Below are 24,481 nucleotides of genomic sequence, written 5' to 3'. Positions count from 1 at the left end.
ATTGTATATACAGAGAAGATAATAGTGGATTAAAGAGCAAATGTACAAGACCTTAAATTCAACACATGTTCGTCATTTGGGATTGAGAACAAACGGCTCTGCCGTAGCATTTCGTCGTGCTCACCAACAACATCGCCCTGCCACTGCCGCCATCTCCCTCCGTCTTGTCATGCTTCGACCCAATGCTGCAGCACAGAGAGGTCTACATTTGAATAGACAACTTGTACGCACAGAAGGAAAAGCCAGCAAAGCAGTAGCCGAGGAGAAGGAGACCATGACATCCCGTGCTGCTGCACTCGCTAAGGAGCAACAAGCCAAGGCCGCCGCTGCTGCTGCTGGTACAGCCGCTCCTCCTACGAGCAATGCCATCAAGCCCAAAAAGACATTGTGGACCAAAGTCAAGGAAGAGGCAGTTCATTACTGGCATGGCACCCAGTTGCTCGGTTTTGAGATTAGAGTTTCATCCAAGCTTACATGGAAGTTGTTGAATGGAGGCAAATTGACCAGAAGAGAGCATCGTCAAGTAAGTAGAGACAGCGGAGGATTGCGCTTACTAGCAAATACTAACTACCATTACTAGTTGCGTCGTACTACATCTGATCTTATGCGACTTGTGCCATTTGCATTCTTCCTTATTGTGCCTTTTATGGAACTTTTATTGCCTGTTGCCCTTAAAATTTTCCCCAACATGTTGCCCAGTACTTATGAGAGCAAGTCGCAAGAGGTTTGTTTAGCATTGGTGCTCCCAATCCGAGCATTTTATACTCATCATGGCATGGTTTTGTAGGAAAAGAAGAAGATGGCATTGCTGAAGGTTCGTTTAGAGATGGCCAAGTTCTTGCAAGAAACTATTTCCGAATCGGGCTTCCCCGGTTCTGATCATGAAAAGGCGGCTCAAGAGTTTGCCGATTTCTTTAGAAAGGTAACGTTAGGATGTTGAGTCATAACGGATTCCAAGCTAAAAAAACAGGGTGCAGATCCGTATGACAGGTGAACAAGCCTCCACTGAAGATTTGTTGAATGTCGCCAAACGTTTTGAAGATGAACTTACCCTGGACAATTTGTCAAGACCCCAGCTTGTCTCCATGTGTCGCTACATGAACATCAATGCGTTTGGAACGGACAACTTTTTGCGTTTCCAAATCAGAAACCGCATGCGTCAAATCAAGGCAGATGACAAGGTCATTCAAAATGAAGGTATTGAAACATTGACTATCCAGGAACTTCAAAATGCCTGTGCTTCTCGTGGTATTCGTTCCGTTGGCACATCTCCAGGTCGTCTTAGAGACGAGTTGGCTCAATGGCTTGAACTGCACATTGATCACCACGTGCCTGGTACCCTGTTGATCCTCTCCAGAGCTTTCAGTTACACCGATCGTGGCATGACCACTGAGGAGGCATTGAGAGCTACTTTCAACAGTTTACCCGATAACCTTGTCAATGAAGCCGAACTTCAAGTCTTGGAGCAAGTGGGTGCTAGTACTTACAAGCAAAAGTTGGATGTCTTGGAGCAACAACAAGAATTAATTGAGGACGAATCTGAGCAAGAAGAAAAGGAGGAGAAGGCTAGATTAGAAGCTGCTCAATTAGCCGAAGAAGCTCGTTTGGAGGCAGAGAAGAAGGAGCGTGAAGAGGCAGAAAAGAAGGACGCATTTGTTGCTGATGAGCCTGCTGTGTCAGATGAGCAAGCCGATAAGAAGGAGGAAAGAAAGACAGAAGACAAGCAGCCGTCTACATTAGCAGCAGAGCCTCAAGCCGACACAACAAAGGCCGAAGAAGAGCCTTTATCTGCTGAACAACAATCCGAACTTCAAGATGCATTGACCAAGTTGCGTACCAAGGTTAATGTTCTGGAGGAACGTGCTCAATTCAACGAGATCAAGATTCAACATGAGGATTACAAAGAGGTAAAAACGCGTGCAAAGTGTGTAGTGCGTTGAATGGTGTAATTAACGTTTCATATAATTAGCTTATTGAAGAACTCAAGGACGCTACCAAGCGTGATGCTGATAAGGCAACACTGCGTATGGGCAAGAAATTGGAAAAGATGCTGGCTACTATTGACAAGGAATTGGACGCTCTGGAAAAGGAGTCTTCAACAAAGGAAGTCTCTGCTGAAGAAAAGAAGCAAGAGGAGCCTGCTGTTGAAAAGGAAGAGACTAAGAAAGAGTAACTCTATAGACGCGATGTATATTATTACTTAATTAAATAAATTCATTTTGATTACCCCATCTCTACTAAGCGTAAGGCTTCAAGCTGTTGGCGTTTGACAATTCGAATGCGTTTGACAATTCGAATGCGTTCTATAAAGAGAGTTCCATACGATACAATATATTCAAACACTACATAACATTCAAAACATTGAGCATTGGACAAGGCTCAAAAAAAAAACCTTTGTTCGCATTGACAAGCATGCACATGAGGCCCTGAATGAAGAAGAAGAACGACAAGCCTGAAATCATGTCAACGAGGATGCTCAGATTCGACTCTACTACCCTCAAGTAATCGTTGATAAAGATAAGGGCACTCAGAGTCTGCCAACTGTCAACGAGATTGCATCCATCATTTCCAATGAATATTCTGATACAATTTTTGAAGATCATCACATACCGAAATAGCCTTCAGTCAGCGGCAATAGCCTCTTCTAAACGAATTAATGAAACGCACATGATGCTACTTACATACCATGTTGAATGCTGCAAATCATGGCTAGACAGCTGTAATTATATATATATTTGGTAGTGAATCAGGTTGGCTGGCGTTGTCAGGTATGAAAATTACCAACAAAAGCAAAAGAAAGTATTTGGACTAAGCAAAAGCCCTTTCAAATTCATGATTCCCATTTGATCAGCATTTCAATTATCATTATCATCATCAAAAAGGGCATTTAGGTCGGCCAGTAGCAGCAGCAGCAGCAGCACCACCACCACGACGAAAATTGATTCAAGCTCAGAACATCTTTTCTGTCCAAGATTGGCCAAATATTGACCTTTTTCGATTTAATTAAACGGTTTTGTCATATTCGACTGTATAACTTGTAATGATCACTCGATACTTCCTAATACATTCTTGGAGTACTTTTGAAGGCGCTTCCAATGGTGCCAGATAAAATAGATGTTTTGAATGAAACTATTGAGTAATTTTGGATAATATGAAATAAGGTTTTTGGCCGAAATGTCGAAATTTTATATATCAAAGTTCCACAAAGATGATTTTAGGGGTTGCGTTAGATCGATAGAAACATTTTGATTCAATATATACCATAGTAAAAGCCTTCGTTATCAAGGTCAAAAACGCGATTGTTTGATTTTCGATGAAAACCATGAAGTACCCCTCATGGTTTGGAGTCGATTTTTGGTCATGTTTTTTGAGTCCTCAAAAAGTTGAGCAAAGGTGTCAGGTAATTACTGCTACTCGAGTACAATTGTTTGGTGTCATTCCAGTGGTTCAGAAAGGCCTAGATGTTGAGATATGAAGGCTCGAAAACTGTAAATTTTAGCTGTAATTCATACATTTGCTTGTCAATAGGCGCGTTTTTGATGTGACACAAAGGCATAAATACATTGTACGTATTGATCTCGATCTAGAGCATGCTGTTACATCCAAATATTCAGCTTGAAATATCAGGCTGAGTGGCACTGTTGTATTGCTATATCACAGCACAATGTACAACTTATTAGTGATATAATGACGGTTGTAAGTCAAGCTGGGCATTTTAGACGCAATACATAGTTGGCACTTGGTCATGTCATACAAGAAACTGCGTGTAGTTCTTGCATTATATCCATTCCATATTACGTCAATCTGGCAGGTTCCGCCACCTGCGAATTTTTCTATAAATTGGGAGCTGTTCTTCTGCTCATTTGACGTCTTTTTCTTTCTACAATCAATACATTTTTATCATGGTAAGTTGTGTCTCTCGAGTCATCATCCCATCGCACACCGTGGTATACTGATTGACCTGATAGACTGTTTCTGTTGGCGACTCTCTTCCTCAAGTAAGCCTTACCTATGTCCCTTATGATCCCAAGCGCGATCCCATGGCCTGTCCCGTCCCTGTCAAGTACGATTTAGCAAAGGAATTGAAGGGAAAGAAGGCTGTCATCATTAGTATTCCTGGCGCATTCACACCTACTTGCTCAGAACAACACGTTCCCCAGTTTCTGAAAAAGTATGATGAGCTCAAGAAGGCTGGCATTGATGTGATTATCTGTACTGCTACCAATGATGGCTTTGTCATGGATGCTTTTGGACAACATTTGAAAGTCAAGGACAAGATCATCATGGCATCTGATGGTGGTTCTGACTTTTTCCAACAGTTGGGCTTGACCTTGGATTTGACGAGCAAAGGTATGGGCGTTCGCTCAAAGCGTTTTGCCTTGGTTGTGGATGACCTCAAGGTTACTTATGTTGGCGTTGATGATTCTGGAGTCGATAAGTCTGGTCCAGATGCCGTTTTGAAGAGTTTGTAAATATTGACATGAATAAAATTCATGCATCATGTATCATTTGTTTGTTTTGATTTGGTTTGAAACGTGAAATGGAAGGAATGAGATGGAAGAGCATCGCGTGAGAAGGCGGCACTAGATGTGTGTTTGAATTTGCGTCAAAGAGTGTTTCTTACAAGAGTAATGGTAAAGATTGAGTGCATAAATCTTCTCACGTACTTTTATGCCTGTCCATTTAACATTTATTCATTAACCATAAATCTTGGTGTCTCCACAGTCACGAAAACAAGTGATTTCCACAGGAAAAAAAACTTTCAAATGAGCCATCATTGACTCTTTCAACTACAATAGACAATAGCACTATGGCAGACACCAAGAAGGAAGGAAAGAAGGCGTCTAGCCGACTCTTGGGAATGAAGGTAATTGAGATTCTGCTGCTATGGAGATCAATGTAGCATATGCTTAAATGCTTCATTTGTTAGTTCATGCAACGTTCAATGGAGAAGGAAATGCAAGAGCAATTGGAAAAGGAACGCAAACGTGTTATATCTGAAGCTGAATGGGTATTAGATACCAAAGATACCACTATACAAAAGCCGTAAGTCTTGCTGTATGAAAGGAGGATGCGAAACCGAGGGACTGATCACTGTAGGTATCAGTAAAATCCACATTGAAGTGCAACCTAGTTTCCTTCCATTTACACAAGATACAACCGCTGGTAGAAGGTCATTCAAGAGCTTCAACAAACTAGTAGAGGTAACATGAGATTTGGACAGCTCGTTTGTATAACAAGCAAATTAACAATGCTTCAAACAATCAGGCAAATGCAGATCAAGAAGAGAAATCACAACGGCTTGCACGAGAGGAGAAAGCAGAAGAGGCAACTAAAATATCAGACAAAGAATTTGGCCAACAGATGCAGACAGTTAGATCCGTGTCCAAGAAATCTTCGAAAAAGAGAAAGGCAGATGGCGAGCAGGCTAATGCAAAGAAGCCAAAGGTTGCTTCTGATACGTTTATCAAGCCAGAATAGATTCACACTGTATATAACCAACCCCTTCCTTCAAACTCGTAAATATTGGCCAAATAAACCTCATTCCAGACCTCAAAAAGCATATTTCAATCGAAAAAAGATATTTTTGTATAATAGTGGTGCTGCCAAGCCAATACCATTCTCATCATTCATATTATTTATTGCTCAAATTCAAACTGTCATTATCAAAAATCCTAGGCTTATTGCGGCCTTTAAAACCCAAGGAAAAAAATCAGCATTCAATTGTCATTTTTGACGTTTTCGTGAAACTTTACGGTGATTTTTGCGAGATTACAGAAGATGATGCTGATCAATTTAAAGATCAAAGAATATCGTAGCATACAGAATGCTCTTCTCTATCTGGTGATGTATTTATCATTAAAATTTGCCCGCCAAAATTCCTCTCAAAAACCCTTTCACTGTGAATTCACTTTTTGCAAATATCTCTAAATTCTGCCTATGCATCAAGGAACAAAAACATATTAATCATATGTATACGCTTTTTGGCTATATCTGCTTCAGCAAAAGTTTTTCGATTAAAGCAATTTTTGACCTGGAAAATCCAGATCTGTCCTTTTCGCAAATTTTCATGAGGGAACACAAGGCTTCTGGGGAGGTATGAGATGTCCAAAAAAAAAAATATTTATTGCAGGATACCATAAAGAGTAACAAGAGTATCATATTGGTGCTATTCTCATGTCTGTAGCTTGCATATTCGTCGAGATATGGAAGCTTGAATGTCGATTATTCACACCAGTGTAGGCGAGTAATTTATACCTGTAACAGTTAGAGCAACGCAGCTTATGTATCAGGATGAATTGATTCTCATGCAAATAAGTTTCTTAGATCCCAGAGCATCATTTGGATTTGTTAGATGCACTTGCTTCCGTTGCTTGTATGTGAAATCAATCGAAATACCTCCTCAATTGACCTATGCAGACATTTGACTGGTACTGTGGTTGGATCCAGGTCTTTCGAGCTCTTTTAGAGCTTTTTGAGGCCATATGAAGCATTGTTAGTACTGTCCCGATGCTGTTTAGATAGTTCATGCTGCAACTATCCGCACAGCAAACAACAGTATCTCTGATTCATAATGAAACGGCACCAAGCAGCTAGTAAGTAGGTATGTCGCGGACTTTTTCGAGGTGGGTTTACATGATTTACCAATATAAGAACAGCATCGAAATTAGAATTAAGGATACACTCTTTTTCATTTTAATTCTTTTACTATCCTTCCATGAGTGGAAACCCCTTCCTGCAACCAGATTCACCTGGATCCACTGCTTCTAGAAGTAAAACCATTGTTCGGCAGAAATATGTAGCTCGACAACCTTCTCAAGATTACTTTGAACCCGCTGAAGAGAACTTTCATGGCGACTTTTCAGAGTTTGAAGGTACACAACACACTGATATACCACTCGATAAACAGCATCACTGACTCTAGACAACAGCGGTTCTGAGAGAAATTCATGAAGGATGGCAGTTTATGCTAGAGGATGATGTAGAGTAATCATGTCTATACAACGTATTCTGTTGGGTTAACAAACTTCCACTCTAGTTTGACCCAGTTACCCTCACGTTGAAGTTGATGGATGATAGTTCTGTTGGAAAAAAGAAAGATTACAAAGCATTTCAACGCGTATTGTATAATCTCGACATGGCCCTGAAGACAATTGTCAATGGTAACCAAATGACAATGTGTGTGTCAGCGCTGATGAGGACTAAGGCATTGTCGTAGATTATTATAGAGGATTCAACAACTCGATTGGTACCTTTGGAGGTGTTTTACAGTACATCAATGGTAGCGTTATTTGGGTGTGCAACTGCTGTGGTAGACAACTAACACTTTCCCGTGTAGATTCGTCGAATAGACTGGTCCAAATGAAGAGTAATCTAAAAAAGTGCAAAGAAGAGCTGTTATTGAAGAGAAATGATCTTTTGAATTTATGGTATAAATCTCAACAATACAAAGAGATGCTCAGCATATTGGAAACAATGTAAGGCGCTGCATAAAATGGACTTAGTAAGTTAGAAACTCACCCAAGATCTAGAGAAGAATTGCGTACGACACCTGAAAAGATCGATGCCATGATGGAATCCAAGCATGTATTGAGTGCCTCAAAGCTTCTATCCAGCTCAATCAAACAAGCAGTGAGCAAGGACATGATGCAAATTGGCGCACTGGATGACATTAGAAGAACACTGACGACGCAGAAAAATGTAAAAAGAATGAACGACACAGCGATATAGATCAAAAGATGCTCACTGCTACATGTAGACATTATATGATCTTCTCATTGAAGAGCTCCATAATCATTTATACCTCAAAAACTCTTACAGCGATAATCGATGGTCTGTCTATACACCCAGACAACAGGATTGTAGGTCAATCTGCAGGAGACAGCATCGAGATGATTACTCACTTTTTTAAACTAGTGCCTGAAACAACCATCAAACCTAGAAAATTTAAAGAATCCAAAAATACAAATCAAGACTTTCAGAATGCTCCAGACATGTTTGCCGTAGAAAACGACATTGTAAGGCTCGAGTGTTTACGAACTGAATAGTGGGAAAATTGACATGGTACTTGATTATAGCTGGCTGAAGATGCTGATAAAAATCCGGAGACAGACTCTTATTACTACATGGAAATCATCATGGAATCATTGCTGGTTTTGGGCGATATTCCTGCAGCATTAGAGGTAGAGCTTGCGCAGTAGGACAAGTCATTGCCATTCCTACTAACGATACAATATAGACCATTCAGGAAAGATTGCCTGTCGAAATTCATGCGCTCGTCGATAAGACCATTTCTGAAGTAGAGCAAAGGTATGTTTCCAGGGAGAAATACTGATAGCAAACACACTCACATCACCTAGACATTCGAATCAATGGAATGCAAATCGTAAAAAAGACAAGAACGCTGACGATAACGATATTTATTGTCTTGACAAGGCAAATTCAGAGATCAAGAACGAAGTCTTGAAGGACTTGCTATGGACATTGTATTCAAAGCTTGAAGCTGTGCTTAGAGGACACAGATTTGTTGAAGCTTGTGCTCGACGCATCAAAAAGGTATGCTGCTTAGGTAATTAGCTTACACGCCTTGTAACTCACGAAATGTCCACAGAGACTATTGACTGCCAGAGCAACCAATCCAGAGGAAGGTTCTGGCTCCAACATCAATGTGTATCATTTCCATGAAATCTGGAAACCTGTACAAAGTGAAGTTCAATCCATTTTGCAAGACTACTTGACGAGTTCAGATCAAAACATCGTGTCTGTCAACGATCCTGCCTCAGCAAAGAAATTTCGTGGAAAACGAGACAACCCCAAGCAGCTCTTTACATTTGCAGAGGCTACCGAGAATGTCCAGCTAGAAGAGTCGTACGATGATCTGAAGCGAAAACTATCCTTATCTTATAAGAAAAAGATTCCAGGATTGGGTGACAAGACGCTGCACTCGACTATTGTAGACAAGTATGCCAACGAGATGTCTTCTAAAGGCCACAAGGTGTTGGTAAAACCAGACGCTTACAATGTCAGTGTTCTGTTGAAGCCAACCATGTCATTTTTACAACGATTGAGAGAGGTGTTTCCCAACTAGTAAGTTCACATACCTTCAACCTGCTTAAATAGGAGAGAACTGTGCATTTAAACTAGATCATATAGTGATGACCACAACGAGGAAGGATTCGACAGCTTCTTGGACGATTTTGCTGTCAATGTATTTTTACCTCAGATCGAAGAGAAGGTGATGCAACTGATTCAGCACGCTACAGTTGGTAAGCTAGCACTACAAAGCACGGGCGCGATGAATATTAACAAGAGTGTGTAGGTTTGGATGCCTTCCAAGATGCTCGAGACTACAAAAACTATTCAAGATACCCTATTGCAAAGGTAAGCCGAGGGTCTTGCCGGTGATCACTACTATTGACTCCAGTTCATATATAGGCCGCCGTTGCTTTAATCTCTGTGATTCAGAGTTTATGTCGTACCATGCACAGTATGCCATTCCATACTGATGAATATGTTCGTTTGATTGAAGTGGTCTTGCTGAAATTCTACGAAAAATGTTACCAACGATTCTACTGTAAGTATGCAAAGCACGTCTAGTGTCCCCTTGTGCCATGCTAACATGCTCTAAAAAGCTACGGTGGCCAGAGGAAGTTCTTACGGTGACAACCAAGAGAAGAATGTCACTGATGTCAGTGTGAGTATCAGTGGTGATTGGGCCCAAGAAGAGAACCTGGTTGGACTCCTAGCCCAGAATCCATTCTTCAACGACGACTCCAAGACAGATCATGAATTTATCAAGGCTCTCAATCAATCTGTAAGCGTCTGAAAGTACCGACTGCTGAACAGAGAGATACTCATATTGTACTATAGGAAATAATCATGGAATTGAAGCTAAAGAACGATCGCGTACTGGAATCAAATGAGCTCATTTTCGACTCTAAAAAGCTGATTGCATTGGGGAGATTGTACCATACCCTCAAATGGTTTGTGCGAGAGATCTGGGATCTGCGTTCTGCGCACGTTCCACCCTCCATGATTACATCGGCACCCAAACTCAACGCTGATAGAGACGACGAAGATTCCCCTGAAGTCAAGTATTCTAAACGATGGTCAAGTGAAGAGACGAGACCTGCATTTAAGGAGCCCTCTGATACCATTCAGCCTGTTCTGTTACCCCTGAAAGGCGAAATAGCAAAGTAAGCCATGTGAAATATCATTGTGAATTACATATACTGACATGCCATAGACGCTTTGATGCACTATTGACTACCTACCAGCAGCTTGCAGAGACCTGTTTATTCACACTGAGATTGGAAGGACGCTGTCATACCATGTACTATTTGGAAATGGCTATTCGAGACGGAAACTACCATCTGGAAGACGAGACTTTTGAGCCAGACCCATATGTCATTACGCTGAACTCTGATTTAATGGAGCTGGACGATTGCATCAACGCATCATTGCCGCCCAAGGACGAGTTGTTTGCATTTGATGGGTTGCCAGGGCTCATTGTGCACATTTTGATATCAGAAGCAACTTACATCAAACGACTCAACAACAATGGCGTTCAAAAGATGGCCAGAAACGTCCTCGCACTGCAACAAAATCTCAGCAACTTTGTGCCTCTATCGCAGTGTTCCATCATGGAGAGGGCAAGAGAGTACTACCAACTGTACAATCTGGGTAGCGAGGTGAGTTAACTCATGCTGTGTTACAAATGGACCACACCGCTGATACACCACCTGTAGGGCATTATTAAATCAATCCAAGAAAATGGGCCCAAATTCACATTTGACGAATACCGCATCATGCTTGGCCTGATCCACGACATCAACCAAGATAAAGATGATGAGCCAAAGAGCGCATTGGAGTCGGCCTCTTCATCTAAGCTGGAGGAGACGAGAAAGAACAACAGCAACAAGTACAGTGAATGGTTGATGGAGTTGGTTGAGGTGATGGCAGATTACGAGAATTAAACCAGCGCACCATTGGAATGACATTTTGATCGTTGCTAAAATAAAGCCTTTTTTCTTTTTTCTTTTTTTTTTTTAACCTTTCATTCCTCCAGTCGACCAAATAAAATGCAGAGGACTCAAATGAGAGAAGGCGACTTGGGGGACTATGTCGATCCAACCGTCAAGTACATCCCGTTGGAGCCTGTTCCAAACAACATGAACGACATTGACCCAGCCACCTTGGCAAAGTACCTCGACCCTGAATTCATTGATGCAAAGCCAGACGAAAAGACAAAAGCAATGGAGCAATTGCAGTTGGAGGCCGAAGAGAGAATGGACATAGACTTTGATTTAGACGATGATCTGGAACAAGAATTGGAGGACGAGCAACTCAAGGCTGCCAGACTGCAACCGCGCGAATACCAATACGAGCTGTTCAGCAAGGCGCTGGAGGAAAATGTCATTGCGGTCCTTGACACTGGCTCAGGCAAAACACTCATTTCCATCATGCTGATCAAACAAATGGTGTTACAGGAACGGCAAGAGAGACTCACAAGAAGAGAGGTATGTATAGCCAGCTCAATTCATGGATAGAGCGCCATCCTCATCCTGCCATCTCATCATAGACAAAACTTGCTTTTTTCCTGGTGGATCGTGTGCCCCTCGTATTTCAGCAAGCCAGTGTCATTAGAGCCAACTGCGATGTCAACTTGGAAGAAATGTGTGGAGAAATGGATGTCGATGCTTGGTCAGAAAAGCGATGGAAGTTGATCTTTGAAGAAAACGATGTATGTGTCATGACAGCTCAGATCTTCTTGGATACAATGCGCCATGGGTTTATCAGTTTGGAGAGGGTAAGGGACTCGGCACGCATCCTCAATTTCAAGGGATATTAAACGATGACTTGGCAGGTACATTTACTGATTTTTGACGAGTGCCATCATGCAACCAAGAGACATCCGTTCAATCTGATTATGCGTGAGTTCTATGACAGATGCCCATTGGAGCATCGACCCAAGATTTTCGGCATGACAGCATCACCTATGCACGCTAGAACCACAGTGGAACGCAGTGTCACTCAATTGGAAAAGAACCTGAATGCTAGAGTCTACACAGCAACCAACACGGAGAACCTGAATATCAGCATCCCGAAGCCAAGGGAATACTCAATTCATTACGATCCAACGCCTCGATATGAAGAAACAGAAATGTCGAAAAAGATCAGAGAAAAGCTGGGATCCATCGGTCGCTACAAACGCTGTTTCATCATCACGCAAGACATTCTGGCAAGCTTGGGTCCTTGGTGCAGTGATCGCATGTGGAAGAGTATGCTGTCTGAACTGGAGCGAAAGATGACCAACATGACTCAAGATCTGGAGAGAGACGCTCTGATTGACGAAGATCTCGCCTTGAAAGAAACGCATGAATATGTGGATCCTATTGAATTTCCTCGCAATCCAGATGTATTCGACCGAAATTTGTTTGCTCCCAAGATAGCCGAGCTGATTCGATTACTGCAATTCACATCAGAAAGAATACCCGACTTTTGCTGCATCATCTTTGTAGAACGAAGGCATACAGCCAAAGCTATCCAGGCACTGATCGAGTCGCTTGATAAACTGAGCCATATCCGCTGCGACAGTCTGACTGGCCATGGATCTACTGAAGAGGGCGATGTGCAAATGACATTTGGAGAGCAAAATAAAATTATCTCGAAATTCAGAAGCGGTGAACTCAACTTGCTGATTGCAACCAACGTAGCAGAAGAAGGTCTAGATATTCAGCCCTGTAACGTTGTCTTTCGCTTCGATTTCTTTCATACCCTAATTTCCTATATCCAATCTCGAGGAAGAGCGCGTAAGGAGGGCTCTAAGTTCATCATCCTGACAGAGGCCAACAATGCAAGTCAAGAAGGCATGTTGACAGAATTTGCAAACCTAGAGGCCGACATGAAGGAGTACTGTCAGACGATTCCAGAGGAACGAAATGTGGCCAGCAAATACTCCATCAGCATGGACGTGGACTATGATTCTGACGAGGACTATATTTCAGATGAAGAAGAAGACTTTATGGCAGATGCCTTCATTGTCCCTGAAACAGGCGCGACCATCACCAGGCAGAACGCTATACCCTTGATCCACAAATACTGCAGCTCACTCCCATCAGACAGTTTCTGCGTGCTGAAACCTATCTTTGAAAACATCGCCACCGGTGAAGGTTTCATCTGCAAATTGACACTACCAAGCAATGCGCCCTTCCAGGAAATTGAGTCTCATGTTTGTGGCTCAAAGGATCTTGCGAGAGCCTCCGTGGCACTGAACGCGTGTATTCGTCTGAGAGAACTGGATGCCTTGGACAAGCATTTATTACCTCGCAATATTCGCAGAGAAATCTTGGGTGAGATGGCGCCTCAGTATGATGAAAATGGCTATATTATTGGTAGTAGACGTCGTCATGGTCTGTATGAAAAAAGAACACCTAAATTCTGGGAGAGACCAAGCTTAATCGAGGAAGAGGAAGAAGACGTTGACGTAGAGGATAATCCTGATCTACTGAAGGCTCAAGTGCATGCGACAGCGATATCCGATAGACAACCACTGGTAACAACTTTAGATCAAACAGTGCAAAAGGAAGGTGCCACAGAATCAAGTCAAGAAGCAGGGATTCCATCAGTCAATGGTATTGCTAATGGCGAGGCATCGACAAATGATCAACATACTGAGGGTCAGGATGCAACGGCAGAACAACAACAACAACAACAACAAGAAGAAGAGACGGAAGAACAACTAGGCGAAGGCCCTTTCTCTTGCTATTTTACAGTGTTTGAGGTGCAACTTCCCGACAACAAATTTGAACATATACCCCTCCGTCGACTCTGCTTGATCTCCAAGAAGCCCTTTCCAACATTATCCGACCTAAAGCTCTTTCATAAAAGCATGCCCTTTTACGTCCGACTTCGCAACATCAGCACAGAAATCATGTTTGACCGCGAGAAGATTTTACTATTATCAGAGTACATGAAGAAGTTGTTGACAGCACTTATCAACAAGGTGTTCCATTGCCCTATTTTGGATATCCCCTATTACATTGTGCCGTTGGTCAAACACTGCGAAAATACAGCGTTTGAAGCGTTACCTCCTTCAGCCTTTGAAGCACTGATAGATTGGGTCGAGATTGATAGAATTATAGAATCCAAATTAACGCCATTTTCCTTAGAAGATTGTGATACCACAGATAGTATCGTTGTTGATCAATCAGACAACATGCGTCGTTACTTTGTGACCCAAGTGAGAACAGACATGAGTCCGCTTAGCCCTGTGCCTGAAGGTGTCAATATCCGAGAGACCGGATACGCTTCGTTTGCTGATTACTACAATGAAAAGAAACTTGTGGAAGACTTGGATACCAATCAGCCAATGCTGCAAGTCAAGCGTTTGAAAAAAATCATGAACTTTCTGTACCCTGGTCAAATTATGCCAGCTCAAATGAAGGGACCAATGTCAACCTGGACAGTGCCTAGCTTTTGTCAACGCTTCTTTATGAGTGCAAGCGTTTATCAGGCAACGATGATGATACCCTCCATCATGACCCGAATTGATTCAATTTTACTATGCCGTCAATCTGCTGAAAGGTACGATTTGCCTATTGATGATGCCAACATGCTAGAAGCCTATACAACACCTTCTGCAAGTATGGAGATGAACTATGAACGTCTTGAAACACTGGGTGGTAAGTTACAGCTGTGCTTTAGCCACCGTTTTGTTTGATCTTGCTAACATCCTCTATGCAGACTCGCTGTTAAAATTCATTGCTACTATTCGTCTCTACATCAATTTCCCTTTCAGTAATGAAGGTGAACTGCATCACCTGCGTATTCGTGTCATTTGTAACAGAGCACTGTATCGATCTGCGAAACGTCTCAAGTTTTACAGATATATTACCAGTCAAGCGTTCAACCGACGTTTCTGGCGTCCACCAGGATTCACAAGTCCAGCTGACAACCAAGAAACGATGAACGGCTTAAAATACCACAAATTATCTGACAAGACCCTCGCTGATATTGTCGAAGCTTCTTTGGGTGCTGCTTATCTCAGCAATGGTCTGGAAGGTGGTCTTCATGCTGCTATTCAACTCCAAATTCCCTTTGACGAGATCAAAACCTGGGACGATTTCAAGCCTACTTTTGAAGAGTCTCGAAAGCAAGTACCTGCTCGTGCCGAAGTGAGAGCGTTGCGTAGCTTGGATCTGCCCAAGCTAACTGAAATTGTGGGTCGTGAATTCCAAACACCTTTATTGATCGTGGAAGCATTGACGCATGCCAGTTTGCCCAACTCAACATCACCATGTTATCAACGTTTGGAATTCTTGGGCGACGCTATTCTTGATTTTATGGTCATTCGATATCTTTTCGATAAATACCCAGATGCTAATCCAGGCATCATCACTGATCTTAAAGATTCTTGCGTCAATAATCATATCCTGGGTATTGTCTGTGTCGAAACTGGGCTGTACAGACACATTATTCATTATTCTGGCAAGCTGATCCGAGCCATCGAATTTTTTGTGCGCGAGGTCGAAGAAACAAAAGCCAAGGGCGAGGCAGTGGGTGAGTACTGGGTTGATTTTAACATTCCCAAGGTATTATCGGATGTCGTGGAGAGTATGCTAGGCGCTACATTCGTAGAAGCTGGTTTCCGTCTGGAGGCTGTGGAAGAGCTATTTGCCAAATGGTTCTTACCCATCTTAGATAACCATGTTACTCCTGAATTGATCAAGATCCATCCATTGCGAAAACTGATGACTGATTTGCAACGATTTGGCTGTGATAGTTTTATGCTCAGGTAAGATATATACGAAATGACTGGATCTACAACATGTACTAATGCGGTTGCCATAGAAACCACGGCTCTGGAGAAACTGGACCTGAGAGTCAGAAATGTGTCATCTTCTTGCACGACAAACCTCTGGCTACTGGATCTGATTGGAACATCAAGACAGCTCGTCGACATGCTGCCACCAAAGCAAGTCAAAGACTTGCAGATGAGCCTGGTCTTTTGGAGTCCATCTGTAACTGTAGAGTGTCTATGATCAAGCGAGGTTTGATGGAGGATGATAGACTCAAGAAGATGCTGGATGATGATGAGGATGACCCTTAGAAAGAAGAAGCTCATCTCATCACGTGCGTTGTTTAATGGCCGTCCCCGGTTTAAATATTGCAAGTTGAAATAAATTTTGTTTTGCTTTTTTCTTTTTTCCTCTGTATTTTATATAACACCCTCCCCACTCGTCTTATTTATTATTTATAATATGCTTCGTGCTGCTTTTACTGGTGCTGTTTCCCGTGTTGCTGTCCGTTCAGCTGCTCCTGCTGCTCGTCCCATGGCCATTGGTAAATTCTGTGTACAGTTTTGATTTGGATTTGTAGGAATTAACATTTGATGTTTCTGTCACTTTCACATTTAGCTATGGGTAAGCGTTTTTATTCCGCCGGTCATGAGGATGAGAGCTTCGAATCTTTCACTGAACGTTATGTCAAGTTTTTCGATGGTGTAGAGGATCTTTTCGAACTTCAACGTGGTTTGAACAATGCCTTTGCTTACGATCTTGTTCCCGCTCCTTCTGTTATTGAAGCTGCCCTCAAGGCCTCTCGTCGTGTCGATGATTTCGCCACTGCCGTCCGTGTCTTTGAAGGTCTCAAGGATAAGGTCGAAAACGACAAGCAATACAAGGAATATCTTGATGAATTGGCACCCATTAGAAGTGAATTGGGTATCTTGACCAAGGAAGAATTGAGCCAGTAAATTTATAATTTTTATACATGTATAAAGGAAAAATAAAAGATATAAAGAAATACACAGATGACGATGATGTTCAGGGGAATATGTGCTTTACATTCGCATGTTTTACATGCATACTTTATGAAATACACATTTATCCTTAATGTACAGAGTGAGCTGATTTTTTCACAATTTCTTCCTTGCCACATTGCAACATTTCACGATTTTGACAATGGGCCCAATCTTGGCCTTTTCATCCGGGGTAAGTCCGCCTAATAAAGTGACGTCGAGAACATTGCCCAGGTTTGTAGTGAGAAGTGCGTAGTTGGGAGTGGCCTTCTATAAGAAAAAGTCAGGGACTTCTTTAGAAGATATCTTTCTTTCCTCAAGAATTCAACATGTTATCTCGCTTAGCTCAGGTCAGCAGTCGCAATGGTGCTGCTGTTCAGAGAAATGCATTGAGAGGACCTCTATTCAACAGATTTAATCGCACCACATCCATCTTACGCAAAGACATTCGCAAATACTCTTCTGACAAGGAACCCCCAAAGAAGAAGGATGACGAACCATTCAATATCCCTAAAGGATTCGAGAGTTTCTTTGGCAAGCAATCTGGAAAGCAAGCCAAGCAATCAGCCGAGGAAGCAGCATCCAAACACTCAAAGAATTCAGCTGATCAAATACCCAAACCTCCTCCCAAGGGCAACAGCAGCAGCAATGGTGGAGGCAACAAGCCTCCAGAGGTCAATGTCAATATGAACATGGTGTTGGGTACTGCAGTAGGTACTTGGCTCTTGTGGAAAATGACTTCACCAGCAGATTCTTCCCGAGAAATCACTTGGCAAGGATTCCGTACACAATTATTAGACAAGGGACTTGTGGATAAGCTCGTCGTGGTCAATCGCAACAGAGTTCGAGTGTATTTGAGATCAGAGGCCAACTCACTCGGCGTATCTCCCCATCAAACATTTGTATTCACCATTGGATCTCCTGACAGCTTTGAGCAAAAATTGGAAGAGGCTCAAAATGAACTGGGCATTCCATCCAACGAGAGAATTCCCGTAGCTTATCGTGATGAAATTAGTGTATTGCAGACTGCTTTGCATTTTGCACCTACTGTTTTGCTCATCGGTGTCTTGGTTTATATGACTAGACGTGGCGCTGGTGGTGCTGGTGGACAAGGTGGTATCTTTGGCATTGGCAAGAGCAAGGCCAAGATGTTTAACCAAGAGACCGACATTCGAGTCAAATTCAAGGATGTCGCTGGTGCTGATGAGGCTAAAGAGGAAATCATGGAGTTTGTCAAGTTTTTGAAGAACCCTGCTGCCTATGAGCGTCTCGGTGCTACTATCCCCAAGGGCGCCATCTTGTCTGGTCCTCCTGGTACTGGTAAAACCTTGTTGGCCAAGGCTACTGCTGGTGAAGCTGGTGTCCCCTTCTTGAGTGTCTCTGGTTCTGAATTTGTAGAGATGTTTGTCGGTGTAGGTCCCTCTCGTGTTCGCGATCTGTTTGCCACAGCCAAGAAGAATGCTCCTTGTATTATCTTTGTAGATGAAATTGATGCTATCGGTAAAGCAAGAGGCAAGGGTGGCCAAATGGGTGGAAATGATGAAAGAGAAAGCACCTTGAATCAACTGTTGGTCGAAATGGATGGTTTTGATTCTAGTCAGCATGTCGTTGTATTGGCTGGTACTAATCGCCCTGATGTTTTGGATCCTGCTTTGATGCGTCCTGGTCGTTTTGATCGTCATATCGCTATTGATCGCCCTGACATTGCTGGCCGTGCTCAGATTTTCAAGGTTCACCTGAAGCCAATCAAGACACAAGTCGACATGGAGCAACTCTCTCGCAAACTGGCTGCCCTGACTCCTGGTTTCTCTGGTGCTGATATCCACAATGTGTGTAACGAAGCTGCTTTGATTGCTGCTCGTCATATGAAGGACGATGTTGACGAAAAGGACTTTGAAGATGCTATTGAGCGTGTCATTGCCGGTCTTGAGAAGAAGTCCAGAGTTCTCTCCCCCGAGGAAAAGACTACCGTCGCCTATCACGAAGCTGGCCATGCTGTTGCCGGTTGGTACCTCCAATATGCTGACCCTCTCTTGAAGGTCAGTATTATTCCTCGTAACTCTGCTTTAGGTTATGCCCAATACTTGCCCAAGGATCAATATCTTTACTCCAAGAAGCAACTGTTTGATAGAGCCTGTATGACATTGGGTGGTCGAGTTTCTGAGGAGATCTTCTTTGACACAATCACCACTGGTGCTCACGACGATTTACAAAAGGTAACCAAGATTGCTTACGCTCAAGTTACTACCTATGGTATGAATGAGAAGGTGGGTCCTCTATCCTTCTCTGATCCCCAAAGCGAACAACAATTCCAAAAGCCATTCTCTGAGCAAACGGGTACTCTGATCGATAATGAAGCTAGACAAATCGTTGTTGATGCTTATGAACACACTCGCAAGCTGTTGACTGAAAAGAAGGCTGATATTGAAAAGGTCGCCAAGTTGCTGTTGGAGAAGGAGGTTTTGAACCGTGAAGACATGGAGAACCTCTTGGGTAAGAGACCTTTCAAGGAATTTACAGTATATGACGAATACGTTAGAAAGAAGGTAAACTTGTGATGAGCATTATGATGCGAGCACCAAACTGACTGATTCACCACAAATAGACTTCTTCACCACCACCTTTCCCTGAGGATAACCCCAGTGGATCTGTAGATGCTGCTAAATAAATCACACTCTATTTAATTTTTGCCTCCCCTCTCTTTTTTGATAATCAAGCGAAATAGACATAGAACTCCTTTTATATAAACAAACCAAATAATAAAATGTGTATCATAATAAGTTTTCAAAATGTATCACAAAATGCTTTGTTGATACAATTATTTTCCTTTTGCTTTATCTATCTTTCAAGCAAAATGAGCAATATACCAGGCAAGCTATACCTATAGATGATTTAGCTCTATTTTTTTTTTTGAACAACGAGCACAAACTCTGACGTTATTTGCAAGCCTCGAAGAGCATAATCGTCGATCCCCGCCGCTCATTGTAGAAATTCGAAACCTAGTATCGAACGTGTTCATGTCGGCGTGCAATAGGATATCGCCTTTCAATGAAACAGGAGTGCGGCATCAAACACCTATTATTTGTATTTGCAGTCAAAGGCTTTCAGGGCAGAGCGCTGAAAGACATATTTTCTGCCAGCAGCACAAAACACTTATACGCCTACATGCTGTGGCAGGTTATTGCAATCTTTTTTGTGGTATGCTTACATCGATAATATAATGCACATACTATTTTCGAAAGAGAACAAGAATGTCCTTTGCGAATACATCCTGCGCGGAATGTAGACGCTTTTTGATCATATCATGATTCAATAGAGTTTTGTCCAGTTCTTTGTCGGCCAGCGCAATTGCTCGCAAATGGTCCCAATTGATATTCATGTAGATTATCATTGTTCATCAGGGATCAATGTAGTTGTCTGCTGGAATTTTGTATAGTCCTCAGAGATTCAAATCCAGTAAAAGATGTTCTGAAGCCTGTGGTACTACAAAATTTATGCGTTGGATCACAGTGAATAATTTCATTATTTATCAAGATCTGTACAATTTTTTTTAATCAAGTCCTTCTGTCGAAACATTTCAGTTGAATATAATACATTTGGTTTTCCATGGAAAAACACAAAGAAAAAAAAGTAAAAGAATTAGAAAAAAAGGTAAAGGTTAAAAGTGTGAAATATTGATGTTTGTTGTTTTTAGTGTATGTGTGCGCGCGTGTGCTGTAATTGCATTGTTTGTGTCGTTGGTTGTTGATAAAACGAAAACACTATTTAATTTCTATTGTCTTGACGCCAGTTGTTGCTCTGTTGACGTTGACCACCACCATTATTGTAACCATTGTTATACACAGGCCAGTTGTTGGGAGCACGATCCTTTCCCCATGATAACTGGTACATGATTAGATTTCAAAATCCCATCCTCATTCAAAAAAAAAAAAAAAAAAAAAAAAAAAAAGAGCTTACCTTGGCTTCACGACCATTGACATTCATTCCTTGCAAGTGAACAATAGCGTTGGCAGCATTTTGATGTGTATCCAGCCTAAAGCAATATCAGTAAACTTTGCACGCAAGTGATCCCGCACGTTCAATACTCACTTGACAAAAGCAAATCCTCTATCGGCTTGCAACTTGACTTCTTGAATAAAACCAAATCTTTGGAAAGGTTGTAACAAATCATTGTCGGAAGTGTTGGGAGGCAAGTTACCAACATAGACACTGGTAACATAGGCAGGTGTTTGTTGAAGAACGGTTTCGTAAGGAAGTTGTTGTCCAGGACGAGGAGGAGGGGTATCAGATTGACCCTTTTGAGTAGCCCAATTGACACGGATGTTGCGAGAACCCATTAACTCACCATTCATAGAGGCAATAGCTTGATCAGCCTCAGACTTCTCGCGATAGGCAACGAAACCAAAACCTCTAGAATTTCCAGACATGGTGTCTCTCATAACATGAGCATTTCTAGATAGACACAAGCTTCAATTTTCATTGCTTTGCCAACTTGACCTCAAGATATACTTACACTAAGGTACCGAAAACGCTGAAGGCTTGGGATAATAAATCGTCGGTAATCTCGGGTGCAAGATCGCCAATGAAGATTTGATATTGACTAGGAGTGTCTTCCTTTTGACCTTGTTGAGTTTGTTGAGCCCAGTTTACTTTGATCTCCTATGGATTAAAAGAAAAAATTTTTAGTTTTAAATTATTAGATGTCCCCCCCACCACCATTCTCCCCTCTCCCTCGGGTCCCTTCCCCTTTGAAATGCCCAAACTTACATAGTCCAAGACCTTGTAACCGTTCAGTTCTTGAATGGCTCTCTCAGCAGCAGCAGGTTCAACGAATTCGACGAAACCGTAATTGACACTAGGCTATAATTTGGAGATAGGGTTAATCGCTTGAATTTGGGATGCGGAATCAAGTGCAAATTGAAACGTACAAAAGGACCATGTCTATGCATCTATAAACAACATTTAGTCACTAGGAACGCGTATCCACTACCTCATGTGAGTTCTCAACTTACAGCGACAATCTTAATGTTTGCTACAGACCCCATGGGTGAGAAATACTCGAGCAACATGGCATCAGTGACTCTACAAAAGAGAAACCTGTTAATAACATGTTGTATTGTACTTGCTTAGGCAATGCGTGTACCTTTGATCGAGGTTGCCAACGTAAACGGTTGATGTAGCAGACATTTTCTTCTACAAAGTTTATATATATATATATATATTTATAAAGAAAAGGTTTTTGTGAAATGTAAAAAAAAAAAAGACTTTCTTTCCAAATGTGAAAGATTTTCAAAAAGTAAAGCTAAGATGCCGTCATCATCAAATGCCTTTTGGCGGTTAGCCAAATGCAACGATGTAATGGTCAACTACAAAAGGGATCGAGCAGAAGAGCTAGTACTATTTTCGCTCTTTTCCTCTTTTCATCACATCAAAATAAACAAGATGCCCTTGTGCGGTAAAAACGAAATCAAATCAGCAAACCGAAAGCTAGTTGTTTGTGGAGATGGCGCCTGTGGAAAGACATCCTTACTAAATGTCTTTACTAGAGACTACTTCCCTCAGGTGTGTGTGTGTGTGTGTGTGTCTTATTTTCATGCAAAAAATGACATGTATTCAACATCATACAAATACTAGGTTTACGAGCCCACCGTATTTGAAAACTATGTGCAAGAAATCACAGTAGATCAGCAAACAATTGACCTTTCGCTCTACGATACAGCAGGCCAAGAAGAGTTTGATAGAATTCGCTTGCTGTCATATGAGAATACACACGTATTCATGTTGTGTTTCTCGGTGGAAAACCGAGATTCATTTCAAAACATACCTGACAAGTGGCTGGAAGAGGTGACAGAGCATGGAGGACCACAAGCTAAATTAGTGTTGGTTGCCTTGAAATGTGATTTGAGAGAGGAGAAGAGGAACACAATTTTGTATGAAGAGGTGTGTATCTTTAACCCGTGGTCAGATGACAATTGCTTGACATTGTGTTTCTTTAGGGGTTGGAAATGGCGAAAAACATCAATGCGGTACGATATTTAGAATGTTCTGCCAAGCATAAACGTGGTGTCAAAGAATGCTTTCAAGAAGCAGCCAAAGTAGCACTTTCAGGTACCGTTTCTTATTTTGAAAAATCATCCCACTACTGCTTTACTAATGAAAACCATGCATCATCATTTACAAATCTAGTAAAACTGAGCTCTTCTTCACATGACCGCAAAGGCAAATGCATTTTACTCTAGAAATTCACCTATCTATTTAAAAGCCTTCAATACGTTCCTGAATCTTGAGAAGATCAGTGAAAATACCATAGGCAGTAACAGCAGCACCAGCGCCAGCACCCTATTATTTATACATATTACTATTATTATTCCTACAATACATTTTACTTTATGCAACTTACCTGGATGATAACACCGTTGGGGAAGTATTTGGTAGTGAATTTGATAATGTTATCGCTACCTTGGAGTGAGGCAAAAGGATGTGTGGCAGGGTACCTGAAGAAATCAGAAACATCAGCATGACATGGATCCGACATCCTATTGCTTTTTCTTACTTTGCTAATTTAACACCACTTTGTCCACCTTGAACGTCGACCATACCCACATAACGGAGAACTTGGGCTTCCTTCAAGGCTTCAGCGTTCAATTGAGCGAAATGATCATCGTATTCGGGCAACTTGGCCATGAATTCATCAGTAGACTCAATGGATTGGAGTGCTTCAGGCACAATGTTCTCAACAGGAAGTGTAGACAAATCCAACTCGAGACCAGCCAATCTACCACAGATAGTGACCTACTTGCATGTCAATTCAACTGTCCTGTTTTTGCACCCATCATTGTATTTGCATTTACCTTACGAGCAACATCCATACCATTCAAATCGTCTCTTGGATCAGGCTCGGTATAACCCAAATCCTTGGCTACACGAACAGTTTCGGAAAATGGTTTAGGAGCAGCGGTGGATGTCAAAGTAGAAAAGTTGTTGAAGAGATAACTCAAGGTACCGGAGAAGATACCTTCAATCTTGACAATTTCATCGCCCGTTCTTACAAAGTCGACCAAAGTAGACAACACAGGCAAGCCAGCTCCAACAGTAGTTTCATGATAGATCAATGGAGATCTTCCCTTCTTTGTTTGGCTGGTATTTACGGCAAGATCTTGAATTTCCTTGAAAAGATCAAGAGAGCTGGAGAAAGCCTTCTTATTGGGTGTCACAACACTGAGACCAGAACGAAGCCATGTGGGGTAAAGGTTGGCCACTTGTTCAGAGGCAGTACAGTCGATGATGACAGAGTGGTCGTTGGATTTGGAGAGGTAGTCAGCAAATTGAGCGAGATCAGTTTGGACACCAGTGGCATTCACAGTGGAGCGAAGGTTGGCTTCTTGATCGATGGACAATGAGGTGTATTGAGCATCAGACACAAGCATCTTTTGAGAGGTGGTCAAACCAACGACCTTGAAGACATTTTTGTAGGATGACTTCAAGATTTGAGAGACTAATTCAGAGCCCACGAGACCAATACCGACAATACCAACGTTCACCATGATTGAAAAATAAAGAGAAGAAAGAAAAGAGATGAGATCAATCAGTTCAGTAACCCCCTAGTACAATAAAACATTTAAAACTTTGCGCGGTGTGTCAATTGCGATGCTTTTTTAGCTCCTTTGTTGATTATGCTAG

General features: G+C 41.9%; 10 protein-coding genes across 10 annotated transcripts; 8 read left to right on the top strand and 2 right to left on the bottom strand.

Moving 5' to 3' along the window:
• Positions 1-40: 40 nt before the first annotated feature.
• On the top strand, positions 41-2,173 carry GTR2_2 (GTP-binding protein gtr2; the record flags this gene model as incomplete). Its single annotated transcript, XM_064826739.1, has 5 exons — positions 41-523; positions 581-724; positions 788-922; positions 978-1,907; positions 1,970-2,173. The coding sequence occupies 5 exons, from the start codon at positions 41-43 to the stop codon at positions 2,171-2,173; spliced, it is 1,896 nt and encodes a 631-aa protein (XP_064675796.1).
• A 1,729-nt stretch (positions 2,174-3,902) lies between these two features.
• On the top strand, positions 3,903-4,472 carry ATC70_007479 (uncharacterized protein; the record flags this gene model as incomplete). Its single annotated transcript, XM_064826738.1, has 2 exons — positions 3,903-3,905; positions 3,969-4,472. 2 exons carry the CDS (start codon positions 3,903-3,905, stop codon positions 4,470-4,472), a joined length of 507 nt encoding a protein of 168 aa, XP_064675795.1.
• Positions 4,473-4,810: 338 nt separating this feature from the next.
• Positions 4,811-5,481, top strand: pin1 (peptidyl-prolyl cis-trans isomerase Pin1; the record flags this gene model as incomplete). Its single annotated transcript, XM_064826737.1, has 4 exons — positions 4,811-4,867; positions 4,931-5,046; positions 5,108-5,204; positions 5,269-5,481. The coding sequence occupies 4 exons, from the start codon at positions 4,811-4,813 to the stop codon at positions 5,479-5,481; spliced, it is 483 nt and encodes a 160-aa protein (XP_064675794.1).
• A 1,237-nt stretch (positions 5,482-6,718) lies between these two features.
• rga8_1 (Rho-GTPase-activating protein 8) lies at positions 6,719-10,976 on the top strand (the record flags this gene model as incomplete). The annotated part of the gene is made up of 19 exons (XM_064826736.1): positions 6,719-6,875; positions 6,933-6,982; positions 7,040-7,163; positions 7,220-7,282; positions 7,340-7,478; positions 7,533-7,701; positions 7,760-7,862; positions 7,918-8,018; positions 8,079-8,183; positions 8,240-8,310; positions 8,361-8,556; positions 8,612-9,087; positions 9,154-9,266; positions 9,320-9,381; positions 9,436-9,574; positions 9,633-9,814; positions 9,871-10,196; positions 10,247-10,691; positions 10,749-10,976. The coding sequence occupies 19 exons, from the start codon at positions 6,719-6,721 to the stop codon at positions 10,974-10,976; spliced, it is 3,249 nt and encodes a 1,082-aa protein (XP_064675793.1).
• Positions 10,977-11,081: 105 nt separating this feature from the next.
• Positions 11,082-16,111, top strand: ATC70_007476 (uncharacterized protein; the record flags this gene model as incomplete). Its single annotated transcript, XM_064826735.1, has 5 exons — positions 11,082-11,519; positions 11,582-11,809; positions 11,867-14,684; positions 14,746-15,796; positions 15,853-16,111. The coding sequence occupies 5 exons, from the start codon at positions 11,082-11,084 to the stop codon at positions 16,109-16,111; spliced, it is 4,794 nt and encodes a 1,597-aa protein (XP_064675792.1).
• Positions 16,112-16,262: 151 nt separating this feature from the next.
• On the top strand, positions 16,263-16,756 carry ATC70_007475 (uncharacterized protein; the record flags this gene model as incomplete). The annotated part of the gene is made up of 2 exons (XM_064826734.1): positions 16,263-16,344; positions 16,419-16,756. The coding sequence occupies 2 exons, from the start codon at positions 16,263-16,265 to the stop codon at positions 16,754-16,756; spliced, it is 420 nt and encodes a 139-aa protein (XP_064675791.1).
• A 374-nt stretch (positions 16,757-17,130) lies between these two features.
• ATC70_007474 (uncharacterized protein) lies at positions 17,131-19,469 on the top strand (the record flags this gene model as incomplete). Its single annotated transcript, XM_064826733.1, has 2 exons — positions 17,131-19,347; positions 19,407-19,469. The coding sequence occupies 2 exons, from the start codon at positions 17,131-17,133 to the stop codon at positions 19,467-19,469; spliced, it is 2,280 nt and encodes a 759-aa protein (XP_064675790.1).
• A 1,097-nt stretch (positions 19,470-20,566) lies between these two features.
• WRS1 (tryptophan--tRNA ligase) lies at positions 20,567-21,988 on the bottom strand (the record flags this gene model as incomplete). Its single annotated transcript, XM_064826732.1, has 8 exons — positions 20,567-20,683; positions 20,759-20,834; positions 20,891-21,253; positions 21,315-21,460; positions 21,569-21,661; positions 21,730-21,750; positions 21,814-21,883; positions 21,945-21,988. The coding sequence occupies 8 exons, from the start codon at positions 21,986-21,988 to the stop codon at positions 20,567-20,569; spliced, it is 930 nt and encodes a 309-aa protein (XP_064675789.1).
• A 255-nt stretch (positions 21,989-22,243) lies between these two features.
• ATC70_007472 (uncharacterized protein) lies at positions 22,244-23,040 on the top strand (the record flags this gene model as incomplete). The annotated part of the gene is made up of 4 exons (XM_064826731.1): positions 22,244-22,363; positions 22,436-22,741; positions 22,798-22,909; positions 22,988-23,040. 4 exons carry the CDS (start codon positions 22,244-22,246, stop codon positions 23,038-23,040), a joined length of 591 nt encoding a protein of 196 aa, XP_064675788.1.
• A 16-nt stretch (positions 23,041-23,056) lies between these two features.
• ATC70_007471 (uncharacterized protein) lies at positions 23,057-24,345 on the bottom strand (the record flags this gene model as incomplete). Its single annotated transcript, XM_064826730.1, has 4 exons — positions 23,057-23,140; positions 23,202-23,295; positions 23,355-23,593; positions 23,653-24,345. The coding sequence occupies 4 exons, from the start codon at positions 24,343-24,345 to the stop codon at positions 23,057-23,059; spliced, it is 1,110 nt and encodes a 369-aa protein (XP_064675787.1).
• Between the last annotated feature and the right edge of the window lie 136 nt (positions 24,346-24,481).

Source organism: Mucor velutinosus (assembly GCF_035048745.1).
Source record: "Mucor velutinosus strain NIH1002 chromosome Unknown tig00001553, whole genome shotgun sequence".
NCBI lineage: Eukaryota > Fungi > Mucoromycota > Mucoromycetes > Mucorales > Mucoraceae > Mucor > Mucor velutinosus.
This window is presented reverse-complemented; position numbering and strand designations above follow the sequence as displayed.